This window comes from Gekko japonicus, unplaced genomic scaffold (genome assembly GCF_001447785.1).
Source record: "Gekko japonicus isolate JY-2015 unplaced genomic scaffold, Gekko_japonicus_V1.1 scaffold337, whole genome shotgun sequence".
NCBI classification, from domain to species: domain Eukaryota; kingdom Metazoa; phylum Chordata; class Lepidosauria; order Squamata; family Gekkonidae; genus Gekko; species Gekko japonicus.
The window spans coordinates 1,087,084-1,105,886 of record NW_015175365.1 but is presented as its reverse complement, the minus strand read 5'-3'; the positions used below and the strand labels follow the sequence as shown (position 1 = coordinate 1,105,886).

At 42.5% G+C, this 18,803-nt stretch overlaps 1 protein-coding gene across 1 annotated transcript in view; it reads left to right on the top strand.

Moving 5' to 3' along the window:
* Positions 1-18,803, top strand: part of PRKDC (protein kinase, DNA-activated, catalytic polypeptide) — a 141,213-nt gene that overhangs the window by 67,631 nt on the left and 54,779 nt on the right. The window contains exons 48-60 of the mRNA XM_015425442.1: positions 1,805-1,924; positions 3,411-3,554; positions 4,529-4,680; positions 8,038-8,169; positions 9,105-9,216; positions 11,755-11,879; positions 11,977-12,126; positions 12,721-12,894; positions 14,461-14,559; positions 15,185-15,395; positions 17,402-17,591; positions 17,854-18,069; positions 18,386-18,498. Of these exons, the coding sequence (XP_015280928.1) occupies positions 1,805-1,924; positions 3,411-3,554; positions 4,529-4,680; positions 8,038-8,169; positions 9,105-9,216; positions 11,755-11,879; positions 11,977-12,126; positions 12,721-12,894; positions 14,461-14,559; positions 15,185-15,395; positions 17,402-17,591; positions 17,854-18,069; positions 18,386-18,498 (1,938 nt within the window). The remainder of the gene's footprint in view (positions 1-1,804; positions 1,925-3,410; positions 3,555-4,528; positions 4,681-8,037; positions 8,170-9,104; positions 9,217-11,754; positions 11,880-11,976; positions 12,127-12,720; positions 12,895-14,460; positions 14,560-15,184; positions 15,396-17,401; positions 17,592-17,853; positions 18,070-18,385; positions 18,499-18,803) is intronic.

Sequence of the window (18,803 nt, the reverse complement as noted above, 5' to 3'; positions counted from 1 at the left end):
GGGGGAAGCCGCCGGGCGGCCGGCCGAAAACCAGCGAGCGGCGCGGGGGGGCCCACGAGGCCTGGGTGGCTGCAGCCTCCCAGGCCTCAGTTCGGAGCCGGCCGCGGGGGGGGAGGCAAGGGGGGGAGACGGGAACCAGCGGGACGGGGGTACTTACCTCCGCCTTCTGCTTCCTCTGCCTCCCTCCCGCGGGCCCCGCCCCTTGGAAGGGGGGAAGGGGAAGGGGCGGGGAAGGGGTGAGTAGAGCTGGCCTCCAGAGGCCAGGTCTACCCATGCAATAGGAAGGAATGAGTAGACCTGGACTCCTCCGGAGGCCAGGCCTACCCATGCAATAGGAAGGAGTGAGTAGACCTGGCCTCCGGAGGCCAGGTCTACCCATGCAATAGGAAGGAGTGAGTAGACCTGGACTCCTCCAGAGGCCAGGTCTACCCTTGCAATTGGAAGGGGTGGGTAGACCTGGCCTCCAGAGGCCAGGTTACCCATGCAATAGGAAGGAGTGAGTAGACCTGGACTCCTCCGGAGGCCAGGTCTACCCCTGCAATTGGAAGGGGTGGGTAGACCTGGCCTCCGGAGGCCAGGTCTAGCAATGTAGTGGGAAGGGGTGGGTAGAAGTGGACTCTGGAGAAGGGGGTTCCACTCCAGGGCAGGGGGAGGGGAAGATTGAGCCAGGGGGTGGAGGAAGGGTGGAGGAGACGGGGAACCGGCGGGATAGGGGGGGAACTTACCTCCTGCTGCTTCCTCTTCTTCCTGATAGGCGTGGAGGTCCCCCTCTCCCGCGAGTATCGCGGGTCCCCCCCTTGTACCTTCTAAACCCTCATGGTTTATCCAACATTTCATTTCAGTTCACACACTAAATATAACAGGGGAGGGGGGAGACTTGCTGACCAAACTGTTGATTTCCTACTTGGTAAGTTCCCCTTTGGTTTGGTCATAGAAGATGATCAGGAAAATTTTGAAAGTTTTCCTCAATCTCAGCACCAGATCTGGGAGATTACAGGTTATCTCTTGGCTTTGGAGAAATGCTGGAGACCTCAGTTCCTTTCCATGGAATCATGCGGGAGTCCTGTGTATGCTGTCTTCTTGTTATTTTGGTGGGCTAGACTTTGGAGAGGTGAAAGCCAAATGTTCCTGCATATTGGGGAGTGTTCTCAGTTACACAGAACTCTTCCCCTTGAAGGGAAAAGGTTTGAGTGTTCAAAGTCTGTTCTGTTGATTTTTAAAGTATTTGTGAAGGCAATAGTTTCCATGTAAGAAAATCTGATTTCACATTCAGGAACATACTTCTAGACATACAAGTTTCTGTAACGGCTTAGCAGAAACAATATATTTTATTTTCTCAGAAAACTGCTGTTTCTGTGGAATGACATTTTATCCGTAGGTTAGTTGTGAGGAATCACTGCTACCATCAGTCAAGGGAGAACTGTGGTATGACTTCCTTGATTGCTGATTTGTATATGATGCAGCTCTCTCCTTAAGGCACACACCTTCTGCCAAAACCAAAAGGTACAATAAAGATTTCACAGTAGTCTCCGAACGATACATTAAGCTATGCTTCTGTTTAATCTAGATCTTAGTGGTTATAGTCCTTAAAAGCTTTCACATAACATTGTTAAATTTTGGATAAAGTAGGCCTGGGCTGAAACCTGATACAAAAAGTACAGAAGCACTGTTTCTACATAGTTTTCTAAACATTTGAGGTAATATTAAATCAGTTATCATTAATTATACTTGTATTTATAATTTTTTCAGTTTATTATTATGGTCATAGACAGGCAATTGTATTTATAATATTTCTGGTTCTCAGGGTGCAGTTTTGCCTGATCTCCCCCCATGGATGAAGTTCCTACATAGCAAACTGGGGAATCCGTCTGTACCACTAAACATTCGCCTCTTTGTGGCCAAACTAATTGTGAATACGGAAGAAGTGAGTACAGTTTTGTTTTTGATAGCCACAAAAAATGCTAATAGTTTGAGTCCAGTAGCACCTTAAGAGACCAATAAGATTTTTCAGGGTATGCTGTCATAAATAAATGGGAACTGCTGACTCTTTGGCTTTAAGTCTCCAGTGCAACAAAGTAGAAGCAGTCTTTTTGCTCCAGTATGTAATGTTTATGAATTTGCTTAAGGATTGTGTTCTAAAGGATTATTTTTTTTTTTTTTTTTTTTGCCTTGCAATATTCCATCTGGCTGAAACCAGGAAGAAGAGGAGCAGGATGCACAGTATTCACACCCAAAAAAAGATTAAAATAGATTATTTGAAAGGATTATTTTAATTTTTAAAAACAGGATCTGTTCTAACAATGCAGGAATTTATTTGCTATTTTTGAACCTGGTATATTTCTATACTATTTTATGGTTTTTCTGTTAATAAAATATACTAACTTTCTTTGGGAATCTTAAATATAATTTTGTCAAGAAATATTGGCCCCATAATGTACAATTATGTGTTGTAACTGGTTTTTATAAAAAGCTGCTGCAGTTTACAGTACATTGTAAGAATAATTCCTCTACTGGTTTAGTAGAGACAAATTAAAAGATGGTAGATTTGAGAATTGCAGATGGATTAAATTCTGTCAGTGCATCTTGAGTTATAGGTGTTTCTTTCCATGCAAGAAACTCTGGCATCTAGCAAAGGAGGAACATGAGCCCATTCCTTTACCAGATAAAGGAAGTTAAACTTCCTGAGTGCACTGATACTTTTCTGGCCCATAGGCAACAGTGTGACCTTGTGTGCTTATAATCTATGTTGTGGCCATTGTTCATGTCAGTAAATTAATCTACTACAAGGAAGAAATTGGAAGGGTAGAAATTGATAGTTTGTAGGGAAGTGCTAACTGGAAAATTAATAATTGCATTCCAGTGTTATTCCATTTCAGTGCTGGGTAAATTTATCAAAGTGGTTTTCTGTCACTCTTGGTTTTTCAGTATCTACTTAAATTGTGTTTGAATGTCTGCTTATTAGCTCATCACGGAAAATGTTAATTTCACTTCAGCTTTGCTAAATTTGTATTAATTTTTGCTGCGGTTAGCACTTTTCTCAATAACATGGTAAGAGTTTCTGTTTAAAATGCCAGATAACATTTGTGCCTTCAGCTGTAGCTCCTAATTTGGGGAACTAGTAACAGAAGGGGGAATTTGATTGAAAAACATATGTAATTGCGATACACATTCATTGTTTAAATGTAACTCATCTGTTCAAACAGTAATATAAACTTAGAAAAGTTAATACTTGTTTTTCTATATGGACATCATGAAATGATTTATCACTAAAGCATCAAATGTTTTGCTTTTACAGTACACTTTATTCTCAAGCAAATTGTCTTACCCATTTGGTTTTCTGTATTATTGCTGTATAGCAATTTCCAAAATGGCATTCTTCTTTAGCTGAATTCTTATTTTTTCTTTTATAGGTTTTCCAGCCATATGCAAAGCAGTTTTTAGGCCCCTTGTTGCAGTTGATTGTTTCTGGAGATAATGGCGGAGAGGGAATTCATTACATGGTGGTGGAAATAGTGGTCACTTTGCTGTCCTGGACTAGTATTGCTACTCCAAAAGTAAGAAATTTTGTCATAACCTAGTGGAGGTTTGTGTATTGACCATAGACTAAGTAGCCAGCTTTTAATGGGGGGAAATTCAGTGGAAAGGCCTTTATGTTTTTGGAGTCATAGTAGATAACTCACGAAAAAAAATGTTGACCCAGTGTGCAACTGCAAGAAAAAAGGCAAATGCTATGCTGAGGATCATTAGGAAGAGAACTGAAAACAAATCAGCCAGTATTACAATGCCCCTGTTTAAATCTGTGGTGTGGCCTTATGTGGAATACTGTGTATAGTTCTGGTCACCACACCTCAAAAAGGATATTATAGCATTGGAAAAGATGAAGAAAGGGCAACTAAAACGATTAAGGGGATGGAAAACTTTACCTATGAAGAAAGGTTAAAGAAGTTAGGGCTCTTTGGCTTGGAGAAAGAATGACTGAAGGATGACATGACAGAGGTTTACAAAATTGTGCATGGGATAGAGAAGGTAGAGAAAGAAGTACTTTTCTTCCTTTCTCACAATACTCTGGTTTCTCTTCAGATCGCATAAATCTTTCACCTTTTCACAATACAAGAACTTGTGGACATGCAATGAAATTGATGAGCAGTAGGTTTAGAACAGATAAAATTACTTCTTCACCCAAAGAGTAATTAACGTGTGGAATTCACTGGTGCAGGAAGTCGTGGTGGATACAAGCATAAACAGCTTCAAGAGGGGATTGGAGAAACATATGGAGCGGAATCTGTATTCTTGGTGCTTGGGGGGCCACAGTGGGAGGGCTTCTGGAGTTCTGGCCCCACTAGTGGTCTTCCTGATGACACCTGAGTTTTGGCCACTGGGTGACACAGAGCTTTGGACTGGATGGGCCATTGGCATGATCCAGCACAGCTTCTCGTATGTTCTTATGGTACCTTTGTAATTTTTGTTTTACTTCAAGAAGTTCCTGCATGTAAACTAGCTATGCTGCTTTGTAATCTCTTCACACTAGGAAAACATTAAGGATGAAATCCTTGCAAACAGGTTGCTTGAGTACTTGATGAAGAATGCATTTCATCAGAAAAGAGCAGTGTTCAGACATAATCTGGAAATTATAAAGACAGTAGTAGAGTGCTGGAAGGACTGTCTCAGCATACCTTACAGGTAACAATCTAATAAAGACATTTTGTAGTTGAAAAATATACCTAGAGTATTTTATTTATTTATTTATCTATCAAATTTATACCCCCCCTTCCCGCAGAAGCAGGCTCAAGGCGGCTTACAGAAAAGATTAAAACACATCGGTAACAGTTAAAACAATCATAAAACTTTCTAATAACAATCCAAATATCATATAGTGCTAGTACATTTTAGGTCTGGTAATAATTATGTTGTTTGGCAATGGTTGCAGCAATTCGATGGTCTCTCCTATTGACCTGCTCCTTGTTCTGTTTCTTATGTGGCAGGCACAAGCTGTAGTTGGTGACTCTGAAGGACAGGTCTTACAAATTATTAAGGGTGGCTCCTTAGTTGAAGGTCTGGTGGAAGAGCTCCATCTTGCAGGCCCTGTGGAACTGCATAAGGTCCCGCAGGGCCCTGATCTCTTCTGGGAGCTCATTCTACCCATATGGAGCCGCCACTGAGAAGGCCCTGGTCCTGGTTAAGGCCAGCCTGGCGTCTTTAGAACCCAGGAGGGTCAGTCGATTTTGGGATCCTGACCGCAGTGCTCTCTGGGGAACATGTGGGGAAAGGCCTCAGGTATGTTGGCCCCTGACCATAAAGGGCTTTAAAGGTAAGAGCCTTTATGCTATCGGTAGCCAGTGCAGTGCTTTCAGCACAGGCTGGATGTGCTCCTGGACAGGGAGACCCATCAGAAGCCTAGCCACTGCATTTTGCACTAGCTGTAGCTTCCAGATCTGAGACAGGGGCAGCCCCATGTAGAGTGCATTACAGTAGTCCAGTCTTGAGGTTACCATCGCATGGAGCACTGTTTCCAAGTGATTGCATTCGAAGAAGGAAACCAACTGCTTGATCAGCCGAAGATGATAAAAGGCTGACTTGGCAGTGGCTGCTACCTGGGCCTCCATTGTTAAGTAAGCATCCCGGAGCACTCCCAAACTCCTCACCTCCATGCTGGCACCAACAGCCCATTCAAAGGTTGGGAGTGGGATCCCTACCCTTGGCCCACCCTGGCTCAGGCACAGGACTTTTGTCTTTGTTGGATTCAATTTCAGTCAGCTCAGTCTAAGCCATCTAGCCACGGTTTGTAACGCCCGGCCCAGATCTTCCAGTTTAGAGTCAGACTGGCTGCCCAACAACAGATAGAGCTGGGTGTCATCAGTGTACTGGTGACATCCCAGCCCATGCCTCCAGGCAATCTGGGCAAGGGGGCACATATAGATGTTAAATAGCACTGGGGAAAGCACTGCCCCTTGGGGCACTCCACAATCCAGTGGGTGCCTTCAGGATAGCTGCTCCCTTAGTGCCACCCTTTGTCCCCGACCTTGGAGGAAGGAGGCAAGCCATTGCAAGGCAATGTGGCAAGGCAGTGTTGGCAAGGCAGTCGATCAGTAGCTGATGGTCAACCGCGTCAAATGCTGCTGACAGGTCCAACAACAACAGCACTGCCGATTCGCCCCGATCCAGATGCCTCTGGAGGTCATCCGTGAGGGCGACCAGCAATGCTCCCTCTAAGCTATGGAGTCCTGTGAGCAAAAACTCTACTTTGTGAGCTGCCGGCATTAAAGTTGTGAGCAGGTGATTTGGCTGCTGCATAGATTAGTTTGCTCTGGAGCCATCCCTTCCTGAGCGAAGGCAAAAATGTGTGAGCCGGAGGCTAAAAAACTGTGAGCTAGCTCACACTAACTCACCTTAGAGGGAACACTGGCGACCAGTGCCATGTCTGTCCTGTTGGCCTGGTTGTAAATGCTGAACTCTACAAAGATCTATAGTTTGTTGTCACAAAAGCACCCACATAGTTCCAAGTTATCAGTATATCTAATTCTCAGTATGGGTCCATTTATGGATGTTTAAATCTGCAGTGGGAACCATGAACAGGCAAGGAAGATCTGTCTACAAATCTGAGGAAAAACCCAGGTTCGAAGAAAAATGTGAAATCTTTAAAAACAAAACATTGGAGGGGATTAGAACTCCCCAAAATAATAGAAGTAGGATCTGTACCTTAAAGGAACAAATGCCTTCTGTAGTGCCCATTGTGGGGATTGCTAGGCAACCACAATAGTATTGCCAGCCTTCAAGCATTGGTTTCAGTTACTATAATGCAAGAGGAGGGGACAGGGCCCTTTCCAGGCTTGTTTTGGCCTTTGAAGGGGGATTCATTTGGGCCAGGCCCAAGAGCAGCCACTGGCAGGCCTGGTTGTGTATTACTATACAACTGCAGCCACCATGTAAAAGCCAGTGTGGTGTAGTGGTTAGCGGTTCAAACTAGGATCTGTGAGACCCAGGTTTGAATCCCCACTTGGCCATGGCAGCTCACTGTGTGACCTTGGGCCAGTCACACACTTCCAGTCTAACCTATTTCACAGGGTTGTTTAGAGGATAAAATGGAGGATAGGGGAATGATATAAGCTGGCTGAGGTCCCCACCAGGAAGAAATGAAGAAATAGATATAGCTGAAGATGGGAAGCAGATAAAGGTTAAGTTAGCTGTTCGCTGGGAAGGATAGGAGGAAGCAGGGAAATGGGAGGAGCATATGGGGGCTGCCAGGAGGGAGGAAATAGTCTGGGAGGAGGGATATAGGGGGAAATGAGATGTCTCCCACAAGTCATTGTGGATCCCCCACTTGTGCTTTTCAAGAAAAAAATTGTAATGGATGATTTCTAATAGTACTGTTGCATTTATGTCAAATTGTGGCGATTTCATACCTGCTTGTTTAAGTATACTAAGCCTAAAGAATTTGGGCTGTGGAGAAGGAAGTTTGAAACTCTTTGAATCTTAGGTCCTTCAGTCTCCTATCTGCCACATATTCTTAACTTGTACCTGAAAAGTTCTTTTCAGAATAGAAAACTTCTGTAAGCTGAGTTCTGCTTGTGGAACATGACTTTCTTTATTCCTTTTTGTTGCAGCTCTAATACATTATCTCAAAAGTCACTTACAGGTGTCAGTATATCATCTGAAAGGTGGTCTGTGTGATTATATTGCGAGGTTACCTCCTTGCATGGGTTGTGGAAAGTTTTCTGCTCATGCCAGGGCTCCCATTGGACTGAAGTGTTTATTTTCTGCCATTTCTCTGTTGATGTGAGAATTACCAACATGCACAATTGAAATTAATGTTGCAGAGTAGCCCAGAGAGGTGAAATTTCAGAGGTTTCATGACCAAACAAATCAATAGGAGAGCTGGGTGTGGAGAGTGATGAGGAAGGTTGGACTGTGTAGGATTTCTAAAGTTTTCCAGCTTATGAACTTATAACAATATATCAGAATTTGGCCATTGACTTTTTAAAAACATCTGAGTTTACTGTTTTTCATATTTTTGTCTTCCATCCTTTTGTTTTGTTACAGGATAATATTTGAACGGTTTTCTGGTGGAGATCCGAATACAAAAGACAACTCAGTGGGAATTCAGTTATTAGGAATTGTTCTTGCTAATAACTTGCCTCCCTATGATCCAAAGTGTGAAATAGATAATGTGAGGTAAGAAAAATAATTTTTTGAAATTAGATAGGTGTATATAGAGCACAAAGAATTTGCACAATAGAGACATACTTGAAACACTTGCATCTTAGTTTCCTCAAGTTTCTTGTCCTCCGAGGGTGTACAAAATCAATCCATGTCAACAAGGCAGAATCTCAAAATGAAGGCACTGTCACCATTTGGAAGAAGCTGGGATGTATTTCTGGAGGTCTGTAGTGGCAACTTTTTGTAGGGCCAGCCAGTTTCAACATAAATCTTTGCAGTATCACCTCTACAGAGTGTGTGTGTGTGTGTGGTATGTGGTTAGACCTTTGAATCAAATAAGTACAGTGATTGTTGCATGTGTCTGGAATTTCTTCAGAAAATTTGGGCTCTCGTTTTAACTCCAGATATCTCAGTTTGTGCTGTAGCATCAAATTCACAAGGTAGCATTCCACAACTGCAGTGATAGTGTGTGACAGGGAGACCATGCAGATGCTTTCCCCAAGTTAAACTACTTGCATGATTCACCTATCAGTATTTACTGTACACATTTACACAATGTTTTTATTTATTATTTATTCACTTCATTTGTATCCCACCTTTCTCTACAATGGGGGGGCAAAGTATCTTACATTCTTCTCCTCACCTCTAGTTTATCTTCACAACAACCCTATGAGGTAGGTTAGGCTGAGAATGTGCATCTAGCCCAAGGCCACCAAGCAGGCTTCCATGGCAGAGAGGGGTTGGGTCTCCCAGATCCTAGACTGATGCTAACCATTACACCATACTGGTTCTTATACATACTTTATGAGAATATATATATGTGTACTGTTCATACGATATACTTTACATCATAAGTGATAGAGTAGCTTTTGTAGATGTCTTCTAACATTATTTATTAGCCATTAAATGGTATTCTGAGAATATTACAGCAGATTTTTTAAAAATGCTAGATACTTCCAAGCTCTGGCTAACAATATGGCCTTGGTAAGATACAAGGAGGTATATGCAGCTGCAGCAGAAGTCCTGGGACTCGTTCTTCAATATATTGCTGAAAAGGAAAATGTGAGTATAATGTGAAGTGCATTTTACAATTTCAGAACGAGGGAAAGCTTTAGATTTCTGTGTATAACATTTTATTTTGACAGTTGATACTTCAGTAGGTATTATGGCAAACAAAGATTTCAATCTTACTGTGACTAGCATTCCTTGAGAGTGCTAGCCTCCCCAAAATTACCTACTTCTGTAGAAGACAATGATTGACTGTATCAGTATGAAGACGCCTGTATTTATTTATTTAATGCAGTTATACCCTGTATTTCTCCCCAGTGGAAACCCAAAGTGGCTTACATCGTTCTCCTCCATTTTATCGTCACAACAACTTTGTGAGGTGTAGGTTAGGCTGAGAGAGTGTGCCTGGCCCAAGGCCATCCCGTGAGCTTCCAGGGCACAAGTGGTGACTGGAACCTGGATGTTCCAGATACCAGTCCAATGCTCTTAACCACTACACCACACTGATTCTCTGTTGACAGAGGCAGCTATAAACCTGATCACCTAAAAGGTTTTATGACTACTGACTGTAGTAGTAATTATTATTCATCTTCCATCTTCAGTGCAGCCCCACATTGGGACTGTACAGGACAGCCACAATTGGAGTTTAAGCTGCTAGAAACCAGTGTAGGGGGGCCTGCCTTTGGTGCAAGCACAGAGGTTTCCCACCAAACCATCACGTGTTCCAGAGGTGCAAACCTCCTCTCAGTTCCTTTCTTGCTGCCGTTTGATGAGGAGTTTTAGTACTTTGCTCTGTACTTACAGCATTTTTTTCAGCTTGTACAACCTCCATTTGGTGTTTCTGTTACTTGGAGTATTAAACCTGACAAACTGTCACTCCTTTCATTGTTGTGTGGGTGAGGTAGCTCTCACTGACCTACTCCTTCCCTTTCCCCCTTGTAACTGGGTCGGGTTGATAGACTTACCTCTTGCTGTTGGCATGGCTTCCAGTGCTCTCTTCAAGAAGTGCACTTGATGTGCTACTAAGATGATGCGCAGCGAGCACGAGTTGTGCTTAATGTGCTTGGGCAAAAGGCGCATAATGTTGGGTGCCTGTAAAATCTACCAAGGTTTCACCCCAAAAGCCCAATCAGACTGAACTTTTTATTTGAAAGCAGCCTTATGGGAAAACGTGCTCACTTCTGCAGACCCTTCAAAACTGTCCATTTTAGTGCCACAAAAACCAGATGCTTTGGTGAGATCTATGGCATCTGCAGTTGAGCTACATAGATATGTGTGGTTGCGCAACACCACCTCGCCCCTTGACTTGTGTTGCAGGGTCAAAGAACTCCCTTTTAAGGGCTTGACATTGTTTTCTGCCACAACAGGCGAGTTCCTTATTATTATGAAGAGGGATAGGCAGACTGCATAATTCTTGGGGATTCTCCAGCCTGATGCCCCTTGTTAACTTTTTTGTCCATTGTTAGCATGGGTTTGCTATGCCTTTTTATCGATGCCAGAACGCCCAGCATCAACATGCTCCTCAGCTGTATCCTCAACATTGCTCATTCCGATCTCCTTCCTTCCAGAGGAGGAAGAACCCCTCCAGACCCAGATCAGGCAACCATCAGCCTCCCTTGAAGTACCCAGCTCAGTCTACCCCAAAGTTCTGACTATTGGTTTTCACTACAGGGGGCAATCCATTCTTCCTCAATAGGCTAGCCAGATTTTGAGTGGCAAAAGTCTAGCAACTTGGCCCAGTTCTTGGTTAATAATAGTAGACCTCAAGGACGCCTATTTTCATATCTCTATTCTGCCATCTCACTAAAGGTACCCATGTTTCTGTTTTGGTACTGAGATCTTTCACTACTATGCACTGCCATTCGGACTGCTCCTGTTATGAGGCTGTGGGTAAGACCTGCCCCATCGAAGTTCGAACTCACTCCACTAGGGCTCAAGATTCTTTGTCTGCTTTCCATCGGAGATTTGTCCTTGCCAACATCTGCAAGGCAGTAACCTGGCTGGCGGAGGAGACTTTCATGAAGCTCTACGTTCTCGACTTGCAATCAAGAAAAGACCCTGGGGGTGGGGGAAGCAATACTTCATTTGTTGCTCCAGTGAAAGCATCACCCCACCTCCTGTGGTGAGTAACTAGCTAAAATCCCAATGTGGGGTTGCACTGAAGACAGAAGATGAAAATAGAGTTGCACTTACTTGTAACTGTTGTTCATTGATGTCTTCTGTGCAGACACACATTCCTCCCTCCTGCCCCACTGTGAGCTCTTTTCCTGAAGTAATCTGTGATGTTTTCTCCAAGAGGATGCAGTGTCAAACAGGAACTGAGAGAGAGGGATGCATGCCTCTGGAGCACATTACAATTTGGCGAGAAACTTCCATCTTGCTCCAAAGGTGGAGGGGTGTCCTCTCGATTTTTAGAAACTTAAACTCAGATTGTGGCTGACCTGTGCCTGTGCAGTCTGTGTCTGCACAGAAGACATTGATGAAGCACAGTTACAGGTAAAGTGCAACTCTGTTTTTCTTGTGTCATAGTTCAGGAGGTTGTGCTTTGGGGATTTACAAGTGCATAATAACTATGATCTCTTCAATTTTCAGATATATGAAAGTCCAGTTTTCGACATCATCATAAAGCAATTAAAGCAACATCAAAATACTAGGGAAGACAAATTTATTATCTGCCTGAATAAACTGGCAAAGAACTTTCCTCCTCTTGCAGATAGGTATTATGAAATTATGAGTGATCATACACCCTAAAAGTATTCCAGTACGTAGCTGTATTATTGCATCTTGTGCTTTCTTGTTCTTGGTCATGGAAAGGTTTATGAATACAGTCTTCTTCTTAATACCAAAGCTTCATGGGGTGATGAAAACCTACTGTCTGGAAGTGGTAATGGGCCGTGCCCATGGAATACCCAGTTTGTACTTAGAGCTGAAGAGTAAAGATTTTACCCAAATTATGAGTCACAGGTAAGGAACACTACAATGAGTGCCTATTTCTTACAAAGTTCTTTCACTTGTGGTACACAGTCCATTGGAGAACTGTCCTGCAGAAGCCCATTTAAATAAATGGGAAATGCGCAAGAGGGTATTCTGCCTATGGTTTTATGAGGTTTTAACTGTATTTTATGTACTGACTATGAGCCGCCCTGAGCCTGCATTGCAGGGAGGGCGGGGTACAAATGCAATAAATAAATAAATAAAATGAAGACAGAAGGAAACTAGTTTTGTTCTCTTCTTTCAGTTGTGATGAGGCAGTCAAAATTCTTCAGAAAAACTTTCTCCCCATTCAGTGAAAATAAATGGTGGAAGGTCTTTTTTTTACCATTTTCTATATCTAAAGTGATATTTATTGCTCATACAATGTAGATTATTTTAAAATGTAGTTGTACTGCACTTTACAAAAGTGAAGACAAGCCTGTTAATGAAAAGTATCTTTAGAAATGAAAAAGAAATTCCAAAATATTATGTTTTAATTTGTGCTTCTTGTATTTAGTAGTTGAAGATTTAATTCCATGCTGTTGAAAGAATAATGAAAGTAATGCAGGCATTTCCCCCCCACAGAGATGATGAAAGGCAAACAGTATGTTTAGACATAGTTTACAAGATGTTAGCTAAGCTAACACCAGCTGAAGTACAAGAGCTTCTTCCTACAGTCACAGGCTTCATCACTCATCCTTCACCACTGTGTCGGGGGCGGATGTATGACATTCTCATGTGGATATATGATAATTACAGGTAGGGGTTCAAGTGCATGTCTTGCTATAGAAAATGGTCCTGTAAGCTTCCTTTCATTTGTTGCATTGTTTCAGAGCCTGGCTACACATTACATTCATCACAGTAATAGCAGACAGATGTTGAAGGTCAAGAACTGTGAAAGTTCCCTGGAAACCAGCAAATAAAGCTGGAGTGAAATTTTAAGTGAGCTCCACAAAAGCTTCTTGCTGCCTTTCTTCCTCAATTGGTTTTCTTTAAGCAGCCAATTGCATCTACTTCAACAGCCCTGAGGGAACATGAGGTGATCCAAGAAAGATCAGATGAACAGTGTCATGGAGAAAGGTGATCAATGGCTGTAGCGTCCATATATGCCTGCCTGAAGTCTCTTCCACCTTTGTGCCCATTTCTACATTCATACTGATAACTCTGCCAGCTTCTTATGTGATAAGTGTAATGTCTTGCCACACTCTGACTTGTTCATAACTTAGCTTGTGAAGTATGTGCATGTGCGGGAGCTCACAGGCATGTAAATCGCACACTACATTATTGGTTGTACTGTGATGCTGTCTTCAGATGTTTAAAGCTTCTGTGAAGAGACAGAGTTTGGGTGGGGAAATCTTCAAACTGTGTGTCAAGAGATGTGTGCTATCATCAGGAATTATGAACAGAGATAGAGAAGGTAAGAGGTGGAAAAGCTAAGAGGAAAAGTGGCCCAGTTCAAGTGGTGGTGGCTGGTGAAATAGTCACCCCCCTCAAGGTAGCTGGAATGTTAGAGGAAGAATTTCTGGAAGCCTGAGGGAAAGTGATTGAGGAAGGCAGCAAACATTGGGGAGGGAAGTGAAAAGGTGGTTGGAGATGAAGTGGATAAGAACTCTGGGAAGACAGAGCACTAACTTCACATAACTACTCAGCAGGCAGTGGGTTGGACCCAAGCTTCCACAAATGGAGTTTGTTTGTCTTCCCCAGCAACTTCCTGTGGACCTCAAAAAGATGCTGCTGAGGGCTTGGGGCACTTTTCAGAACAGAAGGCAGTAAGAAAAAGGAATCAGCCATCCCCTACCCCAAAATAGAGTAGAGGCAATTTTAGCCAATTCCTCCTCCTTGCCACCACATGACATGCTCTTCTGGAAAATCCCCTGGCTGTCAGTTGTAGCTAGACTGGTAAAAACTACTTCTATAAACTCAGTCCATTCTTAGAAGTAGATTCAGCTTTTCTCCCGTGCACTTTTTGGCATCTTCAAACTGGCTTGTGGAGTCCCTATTGGCTTCATTTACAAAACCACGTTACTTAACATGGCTACATGTAATTTTTTTTCAGCAGAGCCAATAGCAGCTCTGTGGGGGAGTTGTGAGGTTGTAAGGAGGAGGAGGTTGAAAATGTTTCTCCCCATGCACCATGATCATTCACAGAAAAGGGTTGGTGTGTGCCTGGGAGGCACAGAGCTCCCATTGTATGTCCGATGCAAGTCCTTACATTGTGTACTGACAAACATGAGGACTTTGTAGCATGTTGGGTAGCCCTAGATGAATGTGAAGGAGAGGAAGAGGAATCTGCAGTAGTCAGTATTATTTTTTCACCTTCTTCAGGGATCCTGAAAGCCAGGCAGATGAAAAGTCTTCAGAGGTATTCAAATTGGCAAAAGAAGTTCTCCTTCAAGGACTGATTGATGAGAATTCTGGACTACAGTGAGTAATATAGGTGGTGAGTGTAATGGCAAGAGTGTTGGAAGAGGACTGGGGACACTGAGTTCAAATCCTTACTCAGCCATGAAGCTCTCTGGTTACCTTTTGGACCAATCACTGTCTCATTCTAGTCTACATGAGAATATTGTTGTGAGGGTAAAATGGAGGCGGGAAGAAGAACCATGCTTCTTGTATCTAGTCCACCTTGACCTCATTGGGGAAGGATGAAATAGATAGATGATGTATATTTGAGTGAAACCTTAATAAGGGTTTAACTGATTTCAAAAGAGAAAGATATTTCATGATTATTTTTTTCCAGTGCTCCCTCAAATTTCCAATATTAATGTTGGACAAGTGAGAAAAGTCTGGGGGAGGGGCTTTTTCTGTGGCCTCACATCCCTAAATACTGTAATAGTCCAGATTTTCCATTTTTCTCAGTAATTATTTTACACCGAAAAAAAATGATAGAATTTTGATTTTATAAGATGGAGCTGTTCATCTGCTGTTGTGCTCTTAGCTGTTTCATTCAGCTGTCCAGATACCATAGGAATTATTTTTTAGCACAACATTATGGTGTGTTTTTTTTTCTAGAATAGCATGTATATGTCTCCCTCTTTTTCTTTCACAGATTAATTGTTAGGAATTTTTGGGGTGATGAAACTCGGTTACCAGGAAACACCCTTGATCGTATGTTGACTTTATTAAGTTCTCTATACTCCACCAAAACTGAAACTCAGTACTTGAGTTTAGTCACCAATTTTCTACTTGAAATGACCAGCAAGAGTCCAGATTATTCCAGGAAAATGTTTGAATATCCACTGTCTGAATGCAAATTTCAAGTGAGTAGATACTACATATTCTATTTCTGTCTGCCCTGTGCAATAGTGAAAATCAGGTGTTTCTCCCATTCAGTCTGATATGGTTGAGTTGCCAAGAAATCCTGTTCTGCTGTTGTCTTATATGATACTTTAGTATATCCTTTAACTATTTTTAGAAGAACTTCTCAAAGTTTGCTGTAGCTTATCTTTGACTGGATTTTAAAATCAATGGGATAGTTTTATTTGAAAATATTACTAAAAGGGAAGGTTTGCCCCATGCAGTTTGAATGCCACTTCTTGATATGATAGCATTTGACTATAGGTGTAAGGTCCTCAGTCTTTGTAATATTATGCATTTCCTATTTGTAATATTATGCATGTAGATCTTTTGGATCTGCAAATTCTTTGTTGTAAAATATTGATGCCAAAAGTGAGAATCTGGAAGTTATTTTTAATATGCCATCTCCAGTTTTATAGTGATTGTTTTGGTGATGACTTTAATAATTTTGTTGTTTTTATTAATGTTATGAACTACTCTATGGAGTTCAATCAAAAATTAAGATAGAAGAAGAAGAAGAGATTGGATTTATACCCCGCTCTTTACTTGGAGTCTCAGAGCGGCTTACAAACTCCTTTCCCTTCCCCTCCCCACAACAGACACCCTGTGAGGTGGGTGGGACTGAGAGAGCTCTGACACAAACTGCTCTTTTAGGAACAGCTGTGCCAGAGCTTGTGACTGACCCAAGGTCACATCAGCAGGTGCAAGTGGAGGAGTGGGGAATCAAACCCGGTTCTCCCAGATTAGAGTCCTCACAAAATTCAAATACTCCATTTTGAGCAACAATAAAATAATATAGTAGAAAAACTGAAGAATCAGATTTAAATGGTAGGCACTGATTTAAGAAGAAAATTTCGAGTAGGGACATTTAGCTAGGTACCTTTCATAGTACAGTTCCTGAATGAACAATTACAGAGTTGGAACCAGCCAGCTTTTCTGCTGGTGAAAGAAGGAGGGCATCCCCTTTGACAATCCAAAGGCTATGTTTGGGATGATGGGACCTGCATGGATAAAAGCCATATGAAACGAGGGCTGTAATAAGGAGGGGAATTGGGTGAGGTTGAGCAAAAAACTTAGCTGGATGGATCCAGCCTCCTGTCGCCAATGGATGGTTACAACAGAGCAGACTGAAACTGAATCCATTGAAGACAGAGGTCCTGTTCCTGGGTTGTGGAGGACCAGGACTGGGGATTGGGCTGTCAACCTTTGATGGGGCCCCACTGGGGCCGGCATCGAAGGTGAAGAGCCTGGGGGTGTTCCTGAATGCCTCACTAACTATGGAGGCCCAGGTCGCTAGGTCTGCCTTTTTCCATCAGTGACAGATCAGGCCGCATATCTCAACCCCCGGGATCTGGCTACAGTGACCCATGGTCACTTCCAGATTGGACTATTGTAATTTTCTCTACATGGGGCTGCCCTCGACTCTGCTCCGGATCCATTTCAAGGTGTTCGTACTTACCTTTAAAGCCCTATACAGCCAGGGGCCTGCATACCTGTGAGACCGCCTCTCCCTCTACAAGCCCCGAAGGGCTTTACAATCTGACAGTCAGCATCTCTTGGTGGTCCCTAGCCCCAAGGATGTCCGTCTTGCCTTTAGTACCTGGTGGAATGAGCTCCCATGTGAAATCAGGTCCCTGTGGGATCTTTTACGGTTCCACAGGGCCTGTAAGATGGAGCTCTTCCACCAGGCTTTTAGTTGAGGCGGCAGGTGTCCCTCCTCTCTAGTGGGCCTCCCCTTAGTGGGTCAGTGCCTGCTGTGTGGGGAGGGCAGGATACAAATCAAATAAAATAAAATAATGTCATGTGCAGCCCTGTCGTATATACATTCATTCACAAGTGTCACAACAGAGTCCTTAAGGACTTGCTCACAAACAAGTGTGCATACAGTTGTAGTCTTAATATTATTTTTTGTGTTCTAAAATGACAACAGTGGCAGAGATAATTTCAGCAGCTGTGTTTCCTCCCCTAGGAATTTGCAGTTGATTCAAGTTGGCGTTTCCGTAGTACTGTTCTTACTCCTATGTTTGTGGAAACTCAAGCTTCCCAGAACCCCAGCAGGCATCGACCACCAGGAGGTTCCCTTTTGACTCATGGGTCCATGGGTGGCCAACTAAGGGCTACACAGCAACAGTATGAATTTACACCCACACAAACTATCGGTAAGTGTCTATATAGGAGGGATTTGTAGCTCTAGTGTTTCATAAGGAGCTGTCTGTAGAATTCTGGCTTCCTCATTCATATTTTTGTGTAGACTTTTGAATATATATTAGATTCTAAGTAAGCTTCTCAGTTTTCACATGCTCTGTCCTGATCATTTGGTTTTTTGTTATAATTGGGCTATAAACAATAGAGCAATATATGGTGGAGGGATTAAGCTATTTTAATGTGCATTGCCTAGTTAATACTTTCTGCTTATTACAGGTGGGAGGAGCTCTTTTAACTGGCTGTTAGGAAACAGTGTTGACACCTTTGCAGAATATTCAGTTACTTCATCTTCTGAATCCTTGTCTTCATCCATGTTGCTCACCCACAAGCATGCTGACAGGTCGCAGAGAGCTGCTTTCAAACCGTTAGGTCCCAATTTTGGGGAAAAAAGACTGGGCTTGCCAGGAGATGAGGTGGATAGCAAAACTAAAGGTATGGATCTCCCCCCTGCCCTTGTATTTTTGTTTCGAGGTTTCTTTTTTGGTCTAAGCAAGTAGTATAAGACATCAAACACACAGCTTTTAGTCAAAGGACCAGTCACCATTTCAAAACTTAAGCTATTATGTTAGGAAAGTTTTAAAAAGACCTTGGATTTTTCTGTCTCATTTCTTCTTAAATGGTGTTATAGGCGACAGCTTCCATCTTGGCTTTTAATTTGCAAGGTATTCTATACAAAGCAAGATAGTGTGTATTTGGTTTCCTGTTTGTATATTTAAAGAAGGATTTTCCTCCTGCATGTATCTGTTAGGTATAGACGAGCGGGCAGAAATTCTGAGGCTACGAAGACGCTTCTTAAAGGACCAAGAAAAGCTGAGTCTGATTTATGCAAGGAAAGGTGTTGCTGAACTGAAACAAGAAAAGGTTTGCTTTTTCTGAGTAGATCGTAGAGGGGGGAGACTTAGCTAGCACTGCAAGATTGGTTTTAGGAATAGCTCTACTGAAGTACTGTTTTAGGAACAGTGATCAGGAAGTTATTTTCCCATCGAGACTTTTTTTTTTTTAGTTTCTGGGTTTGAAAGCCGCTTTTAGGTTATCTGGGTATCATGGCTACCACTACCTCTGTCTTCAGGGTTCCTGGAGGACTGCTGAATTGTCTTTTCTTCTTGAGCTGGAAAGGATGGGTCATAAATTTAATAAATAAAATATTTAGGACAGGATAGGGTGAG